The following is a 22,770-nucleotide window of genomic DNA, read 5'->3' on the forward strand; positions in this document are numbered from 1 at the left end:
CAAAAATAAGTGTTTAAAATACTATCCAATCCCTGTTGAAACTTTAAATTCACCTCTTTTTACATCAGTCATAGAAAACCTCTAAACAAACTTTGTGTCATTATTTTTATTCAAGATTATTTGTAGGAGACTCTAGTTTCTTATGATGTAACTAATTATGAGGGCTTGCACTCATATGAGATTTAGAACCCACATCAATTTTTCAAAACACAATTAATATTTCTTTTTAGAAAAAAATTTATAATGATTATTTATTATAATTGAATATTTTTTAATGGGAGATATTTTCTCTCTTTTGGGAGATATATCATATGTTATCATAAATTTGAATATGAAATTAAGGATCACTTCCCTTGATTATTGTAGTCCAATATTTGACTGAAATTTGTTTCCTCCAGGGTCAAATATGGTTCTCCCTTAAATCATGCTACGCCATTCAAGAGAAAATCCATAATTTTGAGTCTGAACCTATTCAGAGATTTTATCACCACCTTCTAAGAAAATATTATCCCTAATGGTTTGTTTGACTTTAAATTTAAATCCTCCAGATATCATAGGTTTTTAAGTTTTCTGCTGAAGAGAGAGAAGCTCCACATTTTTAGAGAGAGATTTTAATGGTATTTTGATGTTTTGATTTCCTGCAATTTGCGTTCGCATCCGATGGCGACGGATGGGCAGCATCATCCATCCTCCTGAGCCGGCGACAGTCATATTCTTGGATCGTCTGCGGTCAAGATCCTTTTGCGCATCAACCATGGTGATTCTCCCCCAGCTTTTTGGGGACGCTAACAGGATGTTTGATCTGGAGTCTAACTTGAGGTTTAAACTGGCTAAACCTCTGGTGATTAAAGAAGGATCTCACCAATCTCCAAAGAAACACTTGGATTGCATAGTAAAAGGAAAGAAGGTAATGTTTGATGAATATAGAATCAAAAATAGGGATCTGTAATTATGAAGAGAAGATGTTTCGTAAAGAAGATCTGATAAACTTTGCTAAAGGAGTTTTAAATTTGTTGAAGATTCCCGTGTCTGGAACTGACAAAATGATGTTTATGAGTAATATACTGGGTGTTGAAGGAGCCAAGTTTCAACAAAGTGGAAGTAATGATGTCGTGCAAGAGAAGAAATATCTAGAGAATGCTAGGTTTTGTGAATCAGCAATGCTGGGAAACTGCGATAATAAAGAAGGCTTGGAATCTGTCATCCCTCCTCATCCTGGAAAGGTGAATGCTTGGGGTTGAAAGTCAAATGTTAAAGCAACAGATTTTGATTATGGAGAGGAATTCTCTAAAAATGGGGGTAGAAAGGCTCCATCAGTAGAGTGAGAAGGAGAACTCGGACAGATTGAAGAAATCTCTGGTTGTTTGAGTTTTTAGTGACAACACTCCTTACCATGTCATCGGTTTGGAGTTAAGAAGACAGTGGAATCTGTATGGAAGATTTCACATGACTTTGCTCGGTGGTGGCTGGGTTTTATGTGCCTTTAAGGATCAAGACGCAATGGAATCCGTGATAAAAAGTGGACCTTGGTTTGTTGATGGATGTATAGTCGGTCTGGGTAAATGGACACCGAATTTTCATCCCTCACCTTTGAGGGGATTGACTGCTCTAGTGTGTTGAGAGAGTTGCTATTTGCATGTTTTACATTCTTGCAACTTGTAAAGTTTTAATGATTCCAAATATTATTATTTTTAAAGTTTTATTTTCTCCTAACACTTTTTTGAAGAATTATTTTTGCTCTTGTGTGGACTAACATTTTTGGATAATCGAACTCCATACTAATGAAGACTTCAAATAAAAATTTAGTATGAGATAATTTGTAAATTGAAGCTTGTACTTTTCATTGTATTGAGTTTGAGAGGGAGTGATTGTAATTAAGTAACTTAGCACACACACTTAGAGAGATCATTAAAACTCATACATATCGTATAGAACGAACCATGTTCGGACGGGACGATCAAGTTAGTTATCCCCTCGGAAGAGCAATGGAACAAATAAGAAGTATAAAAATTTTTCTAAGTCCTGATCGTCCAAACAAATTATTTATTCGTCCCAGGACGAAATGCTCTCTTTAAAAATTTCATCCACACAAACTTCAATTCGTCCCAGGACGAATTTCTCTCTAAAAAATTTGTGTTCAAACAAAATTCTATATTCGGCCTAGGATGAAATACTCTCTGTAAAAATTTCATCCAGACAAACTTCAATTCGTCCCAGGACGAAATGCTCTCTAGAAAATTTTCATTCATACGAGTTCCTATTCGGCTCAGGATGAAATGCTCTCTGTAAAAATTTCATCCAAACAAACTCTTATTCATACCAGGATGAAAATGTTTTAACATTTCTAATTTTAATAACTTCCTACAGTTTGTCAAACTGACCCATGGTATAACTATTCGTACCAGACGAACTTAGTTCGTAAGGGACGATAATCGGGTATGAAGTCAGTTCATACCAGTATACATTGGGTTCGTATGCAACTGATTTAAGTAAGTTCGTCCAGGACGATCCACGATCATACGAGATGATCCACTATGTACAGACTTGAATATCAGCAATTTTTGGATGATTTTTTGTGTCTTTCCTATATAAAGTCCAATTAGAATTGCCTCATAATCTTTTTGCCTACTGATCTTCATGCCAACGAAAGGGAGACTCGAGGAGTGAGTGTGAGAGAGTGTTTGAAGGAGGATTCTTACTACTGGAGCGTGAAAGATTCACTTGATACTCAAAGGTAAGAATCTCTACTTGTGGTTTTTGATTACTTCACTCTTTTCTATCTTCCTACTAGATTTCTTATAAGAAGATCTATCAAAGAGATTCGTTTCTCTGCCGACACTTGGAGAGTGTGAACAACCGAAGGGTTCTCTGCCCTCACTTGGAGAGTGTGAAAGGATGAAGGGTTCTCTTCCCATACTTGGAGAGTGTGAAAGGATGAAGGGTTCTCTGCCTACACCCAGAGAGAGTAAAAGGACGGACGATTCTCTGCCAACACAGGGAAGAGTGTAAAAGGATGATGGTTCTCTACCGCACTTGGTAGTGGTGGAAGAGAGTTTTGTAAAGGCTTCTTTGCCTTGCTATGGGTGCAAAAGGAGAGTCACTAGTTGTACTAGTGCAATACTGGGAGGGTGCCTCCAGGGAGTGGATGTAGGTCGTTTTTGACCGAACCACTATAAATCTCGTGTCTTTTTAATTTTCGTTGCCTTTTAATTTTTACTGTATTAACTTGTGGTTGAAAACTCTCTTTCTATAAAATTCACTAAAGTTAATTCTCAGTTTTAAATTTTTAAAAGAGGGATTAATTTTTAATTACCAATTCCCCCCCCCCCCCCTCATGGTTAGCTGCTGGGACATAAGCTTAGGTTTTACAACCTAATTCATATTGAATAAGTTTCAACAAGTCGTATTAGAGAGTTGTTTCAAAATCATAAGTTTAGACTACTTTTTGATTAACGTAAATGGCTATATTTGGAAACTAAAATACACCCGAGAGTTACTCTATAACTAGACCTCCATTGTTCGACAATATTCTTTTTGATTTTTGAAAAACCTGCATGTCTACATTTTTACAGTCACTTGATTACCGTATGTGGATCTTAGTTCATGAAGGTACAAAACAAACTAGACTAGTTGACGGAGTTAGAGTTAAAACACCTTTTATGGACTTGATAGTAGAAGAACGTGACTTAATACAACTAAACGCCAAATGCTTGAATAGTTTCTTTTGTGCACTTAAATCAGAAGATTATATACGGGTTTCTACTTGCAAAAGTAGAAAGGACATATGGGATAGACTTTGTATAACATATGAGGGGACTAATGAGGTTAAACAATCTATATTTAATATCTTGTTGCATGATTATGAACAATTTCGTATGAAACCAAATAAATCAATTTCTGATATGTACACAAGATTCACACAAATAGTCACATCTTTACATGCATTGGTAGGGAACTTACGAATGCTGAAATGGTTAACAAGATTCTTCGTTGTTTGCCTACTGCTTATGATGCTAAAATTATTACAATTATAGAGTCTAAAGATCTAAACATTTACTCTATTGACAATCTTCTTGGTTCGCTAATTGCTTACGAGCAAGGAGTTAGCCAAAGAAAGATTGATGTAGGTGAACCACAAAGGGAAAAGAACATAGCACTAAAAGTGGAGGAATATGGGAGTGAACACTCACAACCTAAGGATGAAGATGACATCGCATTAATGACTAGACAATTTAAAAGCTTTCTGAAGAGGAAGCAGAAGAGACGCCAGCAATGGAACCTAGGTAAATTTAATAGGAATGTCAAGGTTTCAAATGATGTTATTTGCTATGAGTGCGGGAAACCTAGACATATTAAGATAGACTATCCAAAACTCAAAGCCACTCCTAGTAAGGATAAAGTAGAGGAGAAACCAATTGTTAAGAAGGGCAAGAAGAAATTTCAAAAAGCTTTCTGGGCAGACTCAGCTTCGGACTCGTTAGAGATGGAAAAGGAAGAGGAAGTCACTAATCTGTGCTTAATGGCCGATAATCTTGATCAGTTAGATCAAGAAGAGGTATGTGATTTAACTTATGATGAACTTTTTGAAGGTTCTGAACACATGCATGTTGCATATAGGAAAATGAAAAAAATGCATACTAGTCTGAGCTTAGAATTTGAAGAACTACAAAAGGAACATAAAATCCTTAGGAAAGATCATGCTTTAATTGATGACAACCACATGAAATTACTTGATGAGTTTGATGACTTGAATAAAAATCATGAAAGTTTGAAATCATCCTATGTAGAACTTAAAAAAGAATTTAAAAATTTTAAGGATGAATCTAAGAGCAAAATTTATAGAATCAATTATACAAATCAAATTTTGGAAGATATGAACTCATTTTATAAATTAATGATAAAAGCTCTCGAGGATAATAATATACCCCCTAAGCTTGAAGATTTCACTAATCCTATTTTGTATTCTATATTTATGCAATCCCTAAATAGATAAATGTATAGTAGAAGACTCAAGAATCTTTTTCCAAAAGTCAAATGTAACAATTATGGATTGATTGGACACATAGCTCACACCTGTACTTTGAAGAAGAAAACTTATTTGGTGTGGAAACCTTGTTGCAAATCTATTTTTCATGACTTATGTTTTGATGATTAACAAAAACCTTTAACTCTCTTGGACTGTCTGTTACTTCTAACTTTTAAGAAATCAAAGATCGGACGAATAATAGAAGCCAGTTCAAGATTGAATAGGTTTAGGGTTGAGTCAGTTTGTACTTTATTTTTTCTCTTCTTGAGTCAATTTGTAATGTTCAAAGAGACTGATGCTAAGTAACCCTACACACACACACACTTGAGAGACTTAGAATTTTTTGTTTTACTTCATATCAGGCTCAGGAACGATATTTACATCGTCCTGGACGATCGGGCTTAAAATAGAAATCTAAACAAGGATCTTATTAAGCATCCGTCATTAACAGATCATCATGACAATAGTGTATCGTCCAGGACGATAAGCTCAAAATAGAAAGAATGTCCGCCATAGAAATTAAGGTATTTGTACTTTTTTAATAATCGGCACAGGACGATCATTGTCGGCCTGGAGATTAATCAAATTATCCTTAATGAATCAGAAATCAAGGAGTTAATTAAGATGATTGATACAATCATATCATCCTTGATGATCCAGGATCGGCCAGGATGATCTATTCAAAAACCTTTAGTTACTCTAGACGATAAATATGGCCAACACAAATTCACGTGATGCTCTGGAATTTTCCTCTTTGAATGATCGCCATGATCTGATCGGCCGGGAAATCGTGAGATCGGCGGACGACTGGATCGCTCTAGACGATAAGCAAATTTAAATTGTCCAGTTTGCATTCATGGCGATGCTCTGACCGATCTTCTGAGATTTATACTGATCGGTCCAGGACGATGTCCATATCGCCTGGACGATATTGTCGGCAACTTGCAATTAATGATCTCCTTTGAAGCTCTTCTATTTAAGAGCTTTGTTCAAGTTTTAATAATATTTTGCTCTGCCTTGACCTGAAAGGCCTTGAGGAGAGAAAGAAAGAGAGGGAGGAGAGAGGGTCTTGTGAGGGAGCTTGTGAGGGGATTCACAAGGTTGCTTCAAGGATCGTCTTGCTTCTCTTCGTCAGAGTTTCTCATCCGTGGAAGGGTTGCGTAGAGGAAGGAGTCAGCATCTATTGTGTTCTCTGTCCAGCTTCAGAGGAAGCAAAAGGAGATAGGTTCTCTGCCTTGCGGGTGGCCAAAAGAGTTCTTTGTAAAGGCTTCTCGCCTAGTTGTGGGGCTAAAGGAGAGTCATGATTGTAGGCAATACTCGGAGGGTGACTCTAGGGAGTGGACGAGGTCGAGTTGACCGAACCACATAAATTTCTGTTCTGTATCTTATTTGTTCTTCGCACTTTAATTTCGCGCCTATTTTTCTTGTGGTTGTATTTTGGTTTATGAGATTTTTATTTTTTGAAAAGAATTTTAAAATATCAGATTCACCCCCCCCCCCTCCTTTGATTAGCTCTGGGCCAGTTCTATAGGTCTTAACATCCCTAACAAACTTTCAAACCTAAGATGCTTAAAATCTAGACATATCATACATGCAGTCCTTTATCAAACTGCCAAAATATGAGAACCCAACTTGTTTGGGTTCCCAGGTCTAACATTTGATTATCTTGCAGGGTCCTCTCACAAGATCCTCGTGAGAAGCATATGGTAACCTGGACAATGGGTTCAAAAGCATGATGACTATGATACTGCGCACAAATTCATATCGCGGAGTCAGAGAGGGAGGCAAGGTTACACTTGGAATAACCCACAGGAAGTGTGGCTGGGTCAGCGTATGATTGGAAATCTAAGAATTTTTACATTGAAAATGTGTATGGGTGGGAGAGCTAAAGCATAATTGTGTTAAATATATAGCCACTATGGTCAAAGGGTATTGTTGGTAAAATTTTTTCCTACTAGCTACGATATTAAGCCTAAATGAATTGATGTTTTGAATGTATAGGGTAAGCAATGTGTATATGCTAGATTTTGAATTCATTCAATACTTCTACTTATTTTTTGTTTAAAACTATTGTGCATGAAATCATGGCTTTTGGCATAGGAGGACTTTGTCAGCTACTAAGCACGAAAAACCTTAGGCAGGAGATTACTCAATAGAACTAGGTGAGAGGTATATCAAAATAGACTTACTAGGACACACTTTGTAATCCATGATCCAATCTAGGAAAATAAGTAGAAAGTCTTTTTCATCCCAATAAGGATCCTTAAAACTATGTAAAACCATTGGAATTTTGCATATGGTCTTTTTACCCAGTTAGAACTGTAGTCCTAGTAGGGACGGATACGGATTTGTTGATTATGGGATGATTAACTCAGATGTCACAGGGTTAGATTCTAATTATTCAAAAGTGGAATCATTGAGAAATTAAAAACTTTCGAGTTGGATTCAATGGAAAGCTAGGATGTGTGAATATTAATACCATATTACTAAAGGGATCATGCGCGAGAATCGAGATATGAAAGATTTGAGAATTTTGGTAAGGAGAAAGGAATGAATAATAAATTTTCTACACCAGAAACCTCAGCGGAATTAGGGTAGTCGAAAGAAAGAAACAGAAACCATTAATAGACAGCCCGCTCGAGCCATGTTGCAAATACTCACTTTCCAATATATTTTGGCGCTTGACGGCGGTTAGCACTGAATGTTATATTCTGAATGGTGAATTGTGAGTCTAAATTAACTACAACAACCTATGGAGTCTGCTAAAAGGAAAACCCTAATTTGCTCACATTTGTATGCTTTGGTTGCAAGCTGTCTTATTCAACCTATGAAAATCTTGTCTTAGGAAAATTTGATCTCAAAATAGATGAAGAATTTTTTTGTAGGATACTCAAGGTGTTGGGAAAATTTGATAGTAGTATTAAACCAAAGAAACTTGGTAATTGAGGAGACTCATACTTGCTGTAATTTGATGAATCTAAATTTTGAATAGAGCTAAAATGTTGCTGAAGATAGATTGAGATTAACTCCGCAAAAGGAATGATAAAAATAAAATTTGGAAAAAAAATGTTGGAAGAAAATTTTGAGAGTAGAACAACCCTTTGCCCAGAGAGGTTGAGAATTTTTTAAACTACCACCCCCCCCCCTCTCTCCCCTCAACCAAAGGAATTAATAGTTGTGTGAACCTAGTGAGAGTGTAAGGACTAGGCGTAGGATTAACATAAGAAGAGTCAGTCATTCAACATCATTTCAATACAGAAACGCCACAAACTTTGATCAAGTTACTTTCGTATGAGTTTTTGGTATATTGCTATACAATTGAAGAGTTAAATTAATTTTGTAAGGAAAAGTTTGGGAATTAACACTAAGGCCAAAAGGATCAAAGCTGTAAGTTGGAACTAAGTAGGTATTCAAAATTAAATTACATGACTGGCAGTAGTCATTAGAAATACGGCTAGTTAGTTGCTATGGGGTATAATCAGATTGAAGGATTTTTTTTAGGAGACTTTTGGCGCCTGTAGTTAGACTTGAAGCAGTTAGGGTTTTGTTACCGTTTGCCTATTTTTAAAGGATTTAAAATATATACAAATCGATTGTAAAGTGTCCTTTTTAAATGGGTATATTCAAGTGGAATGTTTTTGTAGGAATTAATCCTCCATGGTTTTGAAAACTTCTAAATACCCAAATAATTTTTTCAAATTGAAAAAGCGAGTTATATAAATTAAAAAGGCACCTAGGGGCTGGTATGAGAGATTGAGCCACCTTCTATTTGTATGATCATTTGAAAAGAAAGTGTTTGACTACAACTCTCAATTTTGAGAGAGTTGGAAAGGATATACCCTCATTGTACATAATTTATGTTGAGGATATCATCTTGGAACACTTCAAATAAAAAGTCTTTGTGAAATTTTTTTAAAATAATGTAGTAGCAATTTGAAATGATGTTTAATGGAAGATTTATGTTGACTTCTAAGCTTTAGCATTAAGCCAATTGAGGAGGTATATGTTCTTGAATCAGTCAAAGTATGTTAGGACATCCCAAAAGTAGTATAATGAATTAATACTAAACCTCGTTAGTACAACTAGAGTTCTTCAGTTAAGTTGGATAAGCAACCCTAATGGGAAATATCTATTGATCAAAAGAATTTAGAGGATTATTGATCTTTACTTACTTGACGAACTACTGCCTGATATAAGTTTAGTATTTGTTTACTGTGTTAGATTCAATCAGATCCAAGTGGAATCACATCTTGATAAGCAGTAAAAGCATTTTAGATAATCTGTTAGACCCAGAACTAGGAATTTGGTATTCCTAAGTTTGCTCTTCTTTTGAAATAAGTTGGTTATTTAATTTTGACTTTTTAGTGTTGTAAGGTGGATAGAAAGAGGCACTTCTGAAACTGCAGGTTTATTGGAATTCTTTAAGTCTCTTGGTCCAGTATAAAACAAAATTCAGTAGACTTACCTACTACATAAAGCTGAAATACATTGCATTAGGATAGTTTTCTGACACAATACTTTAGATGAAATAATAGTTGATTATTTGAGGATTAAGCTATAGGCACTATTCCAATTATGAGATGTGGATAACACTTAAGTTGCTTATTTATATTTTCTAAAAATTCCTATTCAACATTCAAGAACCAAACATATAGATATAAGGCACCATTTCATAAGGATGCAGTTGTCAAAGGAGAAATTGAAACTCGCTCATGATTTCTACTGAAAATCAACTGCAGATTTTTTTTACAAAACTTTCCTTTGATACTTTTAGTTGTATTAAGATATATAGGCTTGGAGTAATCGATTTGATAATGCTTAATAAAAATATTTCTTCCACATTGATAATGTGTTTCTTGTTAGTATATTTTTTGTGTGTATCCATGTGTTACGTCTTGTGTGATTTTTCTGTATTGTTGAAATTGTTGTAGTTTCTTTTTTATATTATGTTTGGTGTTTTGTTTTTAGTTTTGATTGAGTACATGTTTTGAAAAATAAAGTGACATTCGCTCCAGGACAAAAAATGATTTCGTATCGGGACCTAAGTGTTTAATGAATGATAGCGGTCAATTGACGATTTTGAATCGGTTGCGATGCAGTTTTAATTTATATTTTTTACTTCGTCCTGTTTACAATCGTCAGATTCATCCGGTACGAAATTTTGAAATGCGGGATGATTGATGACAGTTAAATCTGATAAGAATCATTTTTATATTTATAGCTTACGTCACGTACCAAACCTTTGGTTCGTCCGCTTGACGAAGCTTGCGAATCGTATGATGCGGGGCACATTTCAAACTGTCATTAAAATGATCATAAATTTCTTGATCGTCCCAGGACGAACCCTGTTCTTCTGTACGATCGATTGTAAAAAGTTGTATGAAAGATCGCTTCGTAGAGTTTGTGTGATTATGGAAAGCCTTTCATTTGGACTCATTCGTTCATCCATGGACAAAATTTTTCAGTACAAAATTGAACTGAATTTTGTACCGAGCATGAACGTAATTTATGTCTATATAAAGTCATATTTCATTAAATGACTAGCTTTGAACTCAACAGTCACACTCACACATTCCTTCAGAACCCTTTCTTTCCTTAGATCTTATCCATGGCAAATTCAAGTCAAGCGACAATTAGGTCTCCGCTTAAGGGTCCACAAAGAAATCTTCTGATATACTTTTCTGTCTAAAGCCACATGAAGAACTTTTTTTAGGATTTGCCTCCGCTAAATCACCCCGCTCTAGAGTTCTCATCTATAGGATCAACTGACCTTCAGGTAATAAACTTATTTGCCTTCAACTCAATTTTGGTCTCATTCTCACACTAGTCCATCTCTATAACAAAGAGACCTTTCATTATTTCCTAGCAAACATGTCCTTCAACTCCGACCATTCTATAATCAAGTCCTTTATTTCTAAGAAGTTGAAATCACCAAGGCCGACCTAGGAATCTTTTTGAACTTAAGGACTGAGGAAATTAGAGCACATACCATGACCACTACTGTTGATTTTGATTGGATTGAAATTAATGAAGTGATTAGAAAAATTATATTTAAGGAGCATATGCCTAAAGTGTCCTCTCTTGTTCGTAATACTCGTATCATCCAGTCAACATTACTTAAAGCGGGTGATAGAGTCAACATTACTCCTCTACTTTCAACATTAACCTACTTGATTATGACTAAGTAACCTATAGATGAAGCCCAACTAATCCTTGACTATCTTTATGGACTTTCTAAAATTGGTCATGTTGCCCATAAGAGAAAGAATAATATTGCCTTAGGACATCTTGTTGCCTATATTTTGGAGAAGAAGTATGAATTGGTTCATCCAGTTGAATATTTTGAAGAACCTCTCTACTGCAATGACGGATCGTTTAGCGCAATCTTCAATAAAGATGAACCACGTAAAGCACATGTTATTAGTGACTCAGAGGAGGAACATGAACCTGCACCTGCACCTGCTAGTGAACCAAATTATCAGGATTTGGTTCAGAGATTTGATCGCTTAGAGTCTCATTTTGATCAAATTGAAACTCACTTATAGCAGTAGGATGTTCAGTACAATCAGGACATGGGGTATATGAGAGCGCAGATGAATGATATTAGTTCCAACATGCTTATGATAAGCAGTTATTTTAACTTCTTCAGTACTGCGCCTCCTTCTCCTCCTCCAGATCAGGGTCCATTAGAGTGATTCATGTACTTGGTTATATTTTTCTTTAGTTGATGTGATTGTGATGTAGTAGTTTGTGATGTGTTACATTGTGATGTTTTTTTTTTTTATTTATGTTCTTGTTTCATTTGATGTTTTTGTATTTTGCTTCTATGTGGTAATTGATATCATTCCTTAGATTGTAATATCCATTATAATGATATCAATATAAGTTATCTTGTCTTGGTTTTAATCTTGTTTTGAAATGTGTATTAGCCTATATGAAAATCCCTAAATTTTTTTATCCTACAAGTTCTATAACTTAAACTGCAACTCAAAATTAAATTCATTAGAAAATCTAATTTTTCTAAATTTAAGTTTTGTTTATAACTTGATATAATTAAGATTGTCAATTTCATGTCTCTTATTAGACTACATTAATGTTTAATATTATTATTGCAATTGTGATATTTTTTTATTTTATATTTCACTTTTCAATAAATATTGATGCACTTAAAAATTTTGAAATTTTATATTATTGATTTTGGAAAGATCAAGATTACTCTTGAAAAATATACAAATGTACAAAAATAAAAAGGAATACGTAATGGTTCACAATTTAAAAAAGAGGCATAAAATAAGCCCACAAGTAAAAAGATGCACCGATGGTGATCAATGAAGGAGGTTTTGAAATTATGTTTTCCCATTTCTAGAGAGAGAAACTCCCATTTTTAGAGAGAGAAAGAATCTATGATTTTTCAAATTCAGATTTCCCACAAACCGCTCTCGCCGCCGATGGTGGTGGAGAGTCATCGACTGCCTTCGACTGGAGTCAGAGATGGATGGATCTCTTCATCCAATGCTGCTAGGATCCTTTCGAGGAGTAATCATCTCTCATCTCCCCCGGTCTTTGGAGACGATCATCTGATATTTGATCGGGAATGTAAACTGAGAACTAATTTGAGCAAGCCGTTGGTGATCAATGAAGGAGGTTTTGTTCCTCCTAAGAAGCAAGACTCTTACACAGGTAAAGGGAAGATGGTCTTGTCTGAATCTCTGTGTTCAACAATATGCCTTGTATTCAAAAATAAGATGTCGAAGACTGCTCTTCATTTGGGAATGTAGCTGCTGAAGATTTAAATGGAAAATTATTGAACTCTAATGGAATTACTGTTTCCATTGGTGGATTTGAGAAAAACAAAATTGATAATGGATCCTTTTCTAAAGAAATAGAAGATTCAAATTACAGTAAAGGCAAAGACGATGCGGAGGTTAATGAAGTATTGATAAACAAAGTGAATTTTGGAATGGTTCGTGAATGTATCTCTGTAGAACTGGGAAACTGTGATAATGTGGTTTCTATTCATGTTAAAGAACCGATCGTTAATGTCTGGAACAAGAAGACTAACTTCGGGAAAATTGATTTTGACTATGGGGCCAACTTCTCTGAAGATGGAATAGTAAAGTTACATCAACAAATTGAGGCTGAAAATACTTAAAAACTAAAGAAATCTATGGTGGTTAAAGTTTACAGCGATAATGTTCCTTATCATGTAATTGGGATGGAGTTAAGAAGACAGTGGAATAAATTTGGAAGATTTCACATGACCTTACTTGGCATGGATGGGTGCTTTGTGCCTTTGAAGACCCCATTGCAATGGAATCAGCGTTGTCAAATGGCCCTTGGTATGTGAATGGAAACATTATAGGATTGGACAAATGGTCTCCTACTTTTCAACCTTCTTCTCTCAAAGGATTAATAGCTCCGATTTGGATTAGATTACCAAACCTTCCATTGCAAAGTTGGGATAAGATAAATGTTTCTAGAATTGCTTCCAAGATTGGAACCCCATGTTTGATAGATGAAAACATGTTCCAATGGGGAAAGGGAGAGTTTGGCCGAGTTTGTGTTAGAATCAAACTCGAAGAGAAGCTTCCTATGGGAATCTGGGTGGAAGGATCTTCAGGGAAATTCTATCAGAGAATAGAATATAAGAAAATTCCAACCATTTGCTTCAATTGTTGTAGAATTGGCCACCTGGGTAAAAACTGTTATGAAAACTCTGTCAAGGCTATTCCTATAGCCCCTAACAATAATGCTGGCTTATCCCATACTACAAATGTCAAACAAAAAGATGATTCAAAGGTGGAAAATGAAAGTGAAGGATATGGACCCTGGATCCAGATTAAATATGGGAAGAAAAATTTCTGGAATGATAAGTCCAAATATACTTGGACTCGGCCTCTTCCCAGAAAAGAAAACAAGATAGTTGAAGGAGAAATTTCAATGAAGTCTAATGATAAAAATGGGCATTCTGCAGCTAGAGTAAAAATTGAAGACAAAATTTCTGAAGCAAGAACAGAAGAACAAATCCTTGCAGATCAAGTAGATCTTTCTCAGTAAAAAGAAGAAACAAAAACTGGAGGAATCATTGAAGACAAAGATAATTTTGTACCAAAAAATGACTACTTTCCTAGCACAAAAAACAAATTTGAAATCTTAAACATGGAAATTGAGGAAGGTGAATTTGTTAGAAACAATTCTGAAGCTATAAGAAATGATGAAGCTCCTCTATTTGAAAAAAGCATTGGCAATGATGACTTGAAGAAAGGTGCAGGAATTAACATGGAAAATGCTAAAAACACAGAAGAAGACTCTAGTAAAATAAAGAAGAGAGGGTCTAAGCTAGTCAAAGGCTTAGGACCCATAAAATCTGAGCCAAGGGGAAGAAAAATTGAGGTGGAAACAAAAGAAAGGTTGGGGACTCATTCCCCAATAATTCTATAATGTCTTCAATAGGATTTTGGAATTGTAGAGGAGCTAGGTAGAGGAAGGCTTCTCTTTACATGAAGGAGTTTATAAAAGATAATGATTTGTTCTTTCTTGGGTTGGTAGAAACCAAGATATCTATTGTTGATAAGAGGATGGTTCAATTTGCTCTGGTTGATGATTGGGACTTTGTTTATGTCTCTTTTAAAGGGTTATCTGGTGGAATAATGGTGCTATGGAATCATAATGTAGCATCATTTAATATTTTTGATTATTCTTCTCAATATGTCGTGGGTGAGCTAAATGTTTTCAACAAAGCTAGTTGGAGAATTGCTACTGTGTATGGGAGCAAAGATGTATACAAAAGAAGACAATTATGGGAGAATTTGGAAAAGCATATGTCCAAAGACATTCCTACGGTAGTGGGAGGTGATTTCAACTGCTTATTATCCAGGGAAGAAAAAAGAGGTGGTAGGAGTTTCACATTCTCTCTTCGGCCAAATGAGATGAAAACCTTTGTATCTTGTAATGATTTACATGAGGTTGATTTTGTTGGACCAAAGTTCACTTGGTGCAACAATAAAAAAGGAGTTGAAAGGATTTTGAAAAAACTTGATAGATAATTACTCAACACGGCGGCTTTAAACGTTCCCCATCAATTAAAGGTGATGTATTTGGCTAGGATCGGCTCTGACCACTGCCCAATAATCTTAAACTTGTTAGCACGAAAATAAGTGTTCAAGAAGATGATAAAATTTTTAGGATGTTTGGACTTCTATTCCAGCATCTATGGCAATAGTGAGGAAGACTTGGAAGGAAAAAACTCAAGTAAATCCAGCTCAAAGTCTAAATCAGAAAATGAAGAAGACTTTAAGAGCTCTATACTACTGAAGCAAGGCTAAATTTCAAGAGCTTAATCAGTCCATAGAATGTTTAAAAATAGGAATTCTGGAACTACAACAAAAAGAAGCTGAGAACGGGTATTTGACTGAAGAAGACGGATGGCTGCTTACAGCAAAAACTGATGAATTGAATTCCGTTTTGGCTCGGATCAACACCTGGTGGAGGTAAAGAGCTAAAGTTAAATGGCTCATGGAAGGAGATGCTAATTCAAAGTTTTTTCAAACGTATGCTAGTGCAAGGAAAAATTCCATCTTCATTCATAGAATCAAAGGGAATGAAGGGATCATTGCTAAAGACCAAAATCAAATTGAAGATGTTATTCTACAATATTTCAAAAACAAATGGGAAGAGAGGAGCTACAACTTGGAGAATTGGCCAAAACCGTGGAAGACTATTAATGAAGAGGATGCTGAGCTACTTAACAGAGAATTTTATTTTGAAGAAATGGAGAAGGTTATCAAGGAAGTTGGAGGGAACATTGCCCCAAGAAACGATGGTATGACTTATTCCTTTTTCAAATCATATTGGCAAATCATTAATATTGATTTATGGAGTGCTTTGGAACACTTCTTCATTCATGGTAGAATGGAAGATAAGTGGAAGGAAACTATCATTGTCCTAATTCCAAAAATTAAAAATCCTTTGACTCCTTCTAACTATAGACCTGTTAGTCTTTGCAACTCAATTTATAAAATTGCAACAAAGATTCTTTTAAATAGGTTGTTAGTTATTGCTCCTAAGATTATTTCAAAAGAACAAGCGGCCTTTATAAGAGGTAGATCAATCTATTGTAATGTATTAGTGGCCCATAAAATTTTTCATAAATTCAGATTTTCTAAATCCTTTAAAGGTTTAGCATCTTACAAAATTGACATGGAGCAAGCCTATGATTTAATGGGGTGGAAGGCTTTAGCCAAAGCAATGAATAATATTGGTTTTCCTTGCAAAATTGCTAATCTTATTTGGGAGTGAATTTACAATCCCAAATTCTCCCTACTCATTAATGGGAAATATTCTAATTGGATTGATGCTAAGAGTGGATTCCATCAAGGATGCCCCTTATCACCTATCTTGTTTATCATGTGTGCTCAAATCCTTTCTAATGCATTTAATCAAAAAGGCAATTCGGTTGGCATTGGTATTACTAGTAAGGGCCCTAAACTTTCTCATTTTCGATTACTTCACTCTTTTCTTTCTTCCTTCTAGATTTCTTGTAAGAAGATCTATCAAAGAGATCTGGTTCTCTACCAACACTTGGAGAGTGTGAACAGCCGAAAGGTTCTCTGCCCACACATGGAGAGTGTGAAAGGATGAAGGGTTCTCTGCCTACACATGGGGAGTGTGAAAGGACAAAGGTTTCTCTGCCTACACTAGGAGAGTGGGAAAGGACAAGCGATTCTCTGCCAACACTGGGAAGTGTGTAAAAGGATGACGGTTCTCTGCCACACCGGGTAGTGGTTGGAAGAGAGTTTTGTAAAGGCTTCTCCGCCTTGCTGTGGGTGTGAAAGGAGAGTCACTAGTGGTATTAGTGCAATACTCGGAGGGTGCTCCGGGGAGTGGATGTAGGTCGTGTTTGATCGCACCACTATAAATCTTGTGTCTTTTTATTTTTGCTGCCTTTTAATTTTTATTGTATTAACTTGTAGTTGAAAAATCTCTTTTTATAAAATTCACTAAAGTTAATTCTTATTTTTAAATTTTTAAAAGAGGGATTAATTTTTAATTACCAATTCACCCCCGCCCCCCTCTTGGTTAGCCGCTGGGACACAAGCTTAGTTTTTTCAACCTAATTCATATTGAACAAGTTTCAACACTGTGTGGATTAGGCTACCTAATCTTCCAATTCAAAGTTGGGATAAAATCAACATTTGAAGAATTGCTTCAAAGGTTGGCATTCCAATTCTGATAGATTAGAACATGCTTCAGTGGGGGAGGCGCGAGTATGCCAGAATTTGTGTCAAATTAAAGTTGGATGGCAAGCTTCCATTAGGTGTGTGGGTGGAAGGCTCTTTCGGCAAGTTCTATCAGAAAGTATGTTATGAAAAACTGCCAAACATTTGCTTCAAATGTGGGAGGATAGGACATGTAGAGAAATTTTGTAAGGAGAGCATTGTGGAGCTAGCTGGGGTCCTCAACAAACCTTTGGCTGAATCTGTGATAGGGGGATCTTTAGAGGCAAAGGAGTTGTCAATGAATAATCCGGTGGTAATAGAAGGCATCAAAAGTAAGGAAGATAATTATGGTCCATGGATTCACGTGGACTATGGAAGGAAGAAATGGAGAACCTCCAAGTTTCAAAACAAATGGATTCGACAGACTAATGCAGAAGGAAATTTTAATAAAGTGGGAGATTTAGCAAAACTGTAGTAGAAGAAAATGAGCTCAGAAAGAAGACCATTTCCAGAATTGTGGAAAACCCTTCAGAAGAGATTTTTTTCCGTCTATAGCTCAAAAGGAGAATTATTAAGGAATCAAAGAGACGAGTTTCTTAAAAACTAATGATATACTATGCAAACCTAACAAATTTGAAGTATTAAGCAGCTTAAGAGAAGAAGGATAAATAGTGGATAATAATACAGAAAGCTCTGTATTGGAAATCACTTCAGAAACTTTCATTTTAGGAGGAGCTATAGAAGCATCCTTGGAAGTTGATCACCCGGAGGATTAGTTCAGTCTAGAAGAAGAAGGTCCAAATAAAGTGAGTTGGAAAGCAGCCAAGAAATTGAAAGGTTTGGGCCCTATAAAGCATAATCAGAGGAGTAGAAAGTTGGAAGGAGAAGGCAAAGTAAGGGTGGGGAACCTCTTCCCCTTGAATCATTATTGTCGTCCATTGGTTTCTGGAACTGTAGAGGAGCCGGGAAGTCTAAAGCTTCTCTATATGTGATGGAGTTCATTAGGGGGGAATGGTTTGTTCTTCCTAGGCTTAGTGGAGACTAAAATTACTGCTATGGATAAGAAGATTATTAGTTCTTTGGTTAGTGAAGGATGGGACTTCTGTCATGTTCCATCATAAGGTCTCTCTCGAGGTATCTTGGTAATTTGGAGGCAAGATTTGGCTAATTTCTGCATGCCGGAAGATTCATCACAATTCCTTATAGGTGATCTCAATGTAATCAATAAGGGAACATGTAGAATTGCTACTATCTATGGCAACAAAGATGTTTATAAGAGCAATTTATGGGAGGGGTTGGAGCATCATATGACTGAAGATTTCCCTATGATAATCGGAGGTGACTTTAATTGTTTGCTATCCAAGGAAGAAAAAAAAGGAGGAAGAAAATTTTTTTTAAGCTTGGGTCCTAGGGAGATGAAATCTTTCATTACTTGTAACGACTTACATGAGGTTGCTTGTGTAGGTCCCAAGTATACTTGGGGCAACAACAAGAGAGGAGCTGATAGAATTCTAGAGAAGCTGGATAGGTGCTTGGTTAACGCTACAACCTTTAATTCTTCTTACAGGATTTTGGTGAGACATTTGACAAGATTGGCATCGGACCATTGTCCGATTTTGTTAAAGCTATTGAACTTCATCCCTCCTAATAAGAAGGTTTTAAGGTTTGAAGAGGTTTGGACCTCTGTTCCAGCATCTGTTGCTATAGTAAAAAAATCATGGAATAAAAACACAAAAGGAGATCCTTCTCAAGCTCTTAACCATAAGCTTAAGAGGACTTTAAGAGATCTTCATTTTTGGAGCAAGGCTAAATTCAAGGCTATGAGCTAACACAAAGAGGAGTTGGAATCTGAAGTGTTGAGGTTGCAGGAACTAGAAGCCGAAGATGGAGTTATTTCGAAAAAGGATCAGTGGATCTTAAAAGCTAAAATGGAGGAGCTAAACACTGTTATGGCACGGTTCAGCACATGGTGGAAATAGAGAGCCATGGTAAAATTTATGGTAGAAGGGGATTCAAATTCAAAATTCTTTCAAGCTTATGCAAGTGCTAGAAGGAATTCCAACTTCATTCATAAAATAAATAATGAACAAGGTGTGATGATTGAAGATTAAAAACAAATTGAAGAATTGATGTTCCGATATTTTGGTAACAAATGGGAGGAAAGGATCTATAATTTGGAAGGATGGCCTTCAAATTTGATAACTCTGAATGAAGAAGATAGAGGAAGGCTGGACAGTGAATTTACATTTGAAGAGCTAGAGATGGTGATTAAGGACCTGAAGAAGAACATTGCTCCGGGACAAGATGGTATGTCTAACTCTTTTTTTAAGCATTATTAGCACATCATCAAACATGATTTATGGAAAGCCTTGGATCACTTTTTCAAGTTTGGTAAGATGAATGATACTTGGAAAATTACTAATATAGTTTTGTTTCCCAAAACTAAAATTCCTTTAACTCCCTCAAGCTATAGGCCTTGTTGCTAAGATGCTTCTTAATCGAATCTTGTTGGTAATCCCAAGGTAGAACAAGCGTCTTTCCATAAAGGTAGATCCCTCTTGGATCATGTTCTTGTGGCACAAGAGAATTTCCACAAGTTCAGACATTCCAAATTAGTTAAGGGATTGGTTTCTTTTAAAGTTGATATAGAGTAGGCTTATGACTCCATGGGGTGGCCAGCTTTGGTTAAAATCTTTTTTTTTTGGTTAAAATCTTGGATTACTTTGATTTTTTTATTAAGTTTGCTAGTTTTGTGGTGGAATGTATCATTGACCCGAAGTTCTCTAATTTTATTAATGTCTCTTTTTCTAAATTGATTGAAGCAAAGAGTGGTTTCCGTCAAGGCTACCCTCTTTCTCCATTTTTGTTTTTCATGTGTGCACAACTCCTCTCCAATGCCTTCCTTCAAAAAGGAAACTCTATAGGTGTTGGTATTTCTCCTAATGGTCTAAAGGTATCCCATTTATTGTATGCTGGTGACATCATTATTTTCTCTAATGCTCAAATGAAATCTATCAAGATTGTCAAAGAAATCCTTGGGGACTTTTGTGGTTGGACGGGTCAAAGAATAAATTTGGAAAGTCTGTTGGAATAAGGAGGAAGAAAATAAGCAAAGCAATGAATTGCAAGGAATTTAAAGAGTTTGATTACTTGGGTATCTAGGTGACTTTGAGAAGGTTGTCTATAGCTAATTTTCAGTTATTGTTGACAAAGCTATGAGTATGCTTGGTGTGTAGGGATATAAACTCATCTCTCTTGCTGGAAGAATAACCTTGGTCAACTCTGTTTTATTATCTTACCCATCTTACCATTCTTCTCACTCTATGGTTCCAAAACAAACTCTTTATGAAGTTGATAAGCAATGTAGAAAAAAACATTTGGAATAAATGTGATGGGTAAGCGGGCCTTCACTATGCTAGTTGGGAGTTAATGTGTAAACCAAGAAGATGGGGAGGTCTCGGCATCAATTCCTGCTCCAAGAAAGCTGGGCCTTTGAGGGCCAGGTTAGCGTGGAGATGTACTCAAGAAAAAGAGTCCCTTATGCATAAGGTTCTATTTCCAAAATATGGGCCAATTATAAAGGAAGTAACAACTATTAAGAGGAGCACTGTTTCTTCAAAGCTTATCTGTAATGGGGGTAAGTTCTTGAAACCCATTATCAGATGATCTGTGAGCAATGGCAAAGATATCAAGGTCTATGAAGACATTTTGGATTTTTGATAAAAACTTGCTACAATGGCCTACTTTTGTTCATCCAAATGATGAAGGCAATTTAACAGTTGATTGTTTTATATGTGATGGAAGCTGGAATATGACAAAGCTAAAGAGGTTCTTTGGGGAAGACTTCATCAGTTTGATCATTTCTAATAAAATATGGAATGATATGGATGGAGATCGTTTGGAATTGATACATCAACTCTGTAAAACTGTAACATCTCTAGCTATTGAAGCGTTGAAATTTGAAAATACATAGTTGTTTTATTGGAGATGGTTTGGAAAGATGAAACTAATTTCGAAGGTGAAGTTATTCTAGTGGAGATTTTTTAAGAATGCCATTCTAACATATAAATTTCTCTGTTACAGGAGATTACAATGATTTGATAAGTGTCCTAGAGGTTGTGAGGAGGTTGAGGACATTGGCCATATTGTTTATGGTTGCAGGAAAACAAAAGATGTGATGGAAGTTTTAAACAAATGGGGCTTTGGTATTCCAGAGTTTTATTCCAAAGAAAATTGTATTGAATGGCTGGGCAAAAAAAAATTCTTGGATGCGAAGTTTGTTTTGTAATTCTATCTATCATTCATGGATAGCTAGGAACATGTTTGTCCATGAAGGTAAAAGTTTAAGCTCGGTGATGTTAGCTTCTAATGCTATTTGCAGTATAACTTCACAAAAAAAATCCATCTTCTCATTTTCAGGTATCGACGGTGCTAATCAACCTTCCAGGTTGTTGAATTTTTGGCATCCTCCTCCACCTGATTGGATCAAAGTTAACATTGATGCGGCTCTACATAGCTCCTATAAGGCTGGTATTGGAGGAGTATTAGAGATCACAATGGAAGATTCTTATTGGCTTTTGGCAAGTCTCTTATTCATTGGGATGCAGTAACTTTGGAACTTCAATCTATTCTAGCTATCAAACAAGTGGTTAAAAAATAAATGTTAGATTACAAAGGCCTTATCATTGAAGGGGATAACTCCAATGTTATAAAATTCATCAAGGGAGTGGTGGAGAAAGGTGGTAATGATTCTATAGACCTTTATTTTGTTAAAAACTTTAATTATGTTATTTTTAATTGTATAGATAGAGAGAATAATAAGTTCGTAGACCTCTGTGCTAACTTTGCTTGCTTCAGTTCTTTTAGTTGGAATGATGTTTCCTTGGATAATGTCCCTCCTTCTTTCCTTAAGTTGTTAGAGAAGGAGTCGGACGCTTGTATAGGGTAATCCTGTTTTTTTCCCTTAATAAAGCTTTTTTAGCTTTTTGTTCAAATAAAAGACTTTAAATTTAAATTTAATTTTTAATTACCCCAAAGAAACTTAACATAGATTTGTTTTATACCTTACAAGGCAAATCACCTTTTCAAAATTCCACAAACAAAAATGGCAAGCCCAGTAGAACTAAATCTCTCTATCTCCATCATTAATAATGGTGAGTTTTTTTTAATCGATAGGCTTAACCACCTCTCCTTCTATTGGCATCTCTTCTCATTTCTTCCTTCGTAGTGTATAGCCAACATCATGAAATTTCATATCAAAAGTGAGGTGAAACCTCTGTCCAAAATTAAAGTTTTGACCTTCTTCCCCAAGGTTGATTGGTGGGGTGATAGTGTCAAGTCAAATTTTTTAAATTTATTTCTTTATTTTTCTTTTCTTAAGGAAAACCCATAGAGGGACTTATGTGTTTATTAAATTAAATGGGTACATAGTCCTTAGGGGACCTCAAGCTTTTTATTGCTCAAAAGAGATACAATCATACAAAGAGAGAAAAAAACTTACAAGCTCGATTCCCCCAATATAAAACA

The 22,770-nt window shown here is 35.7% G+C and overlaps 1 protein-coding gene across 1 annotated transcript; it reads left to right on the forward strand.

Annotated features, from left to right (window-relative positions):
* The first annotated feature begins 13,336 nt into the window (after positions 1-13,336).
* Positions 13,337-14,083, forward strand: LOC110113959. The gene has a single exon (XM_020846685.1). It carries the CDS (start codon positions 13,337-13,339, stop codon positions 14,081-14,083), a length of 747 nt encoding a protein of 248 aa, XP_020702344.1.
* The last annotated feature ends 8,687 nt before the right edge of the window (positions 14,084-22,770 follow it).

This window comes from Dendrobium catenatum, unplaced genomic scaffold (assembly GCF_001605985.2).
Source record: "Dendrobium catenatum unplaced genomic scaffold, ASM160598v2 fragScaff_scaffold_1617, whole genome shotgun sequence".
Classification (NCBI taxonomy): Eukaryota; Viridiplantae; Streptophyta; class Magnoliopsida; order Asparagales; family Orchidaceae; genus Dendrobium; species Dendrobium catenatum.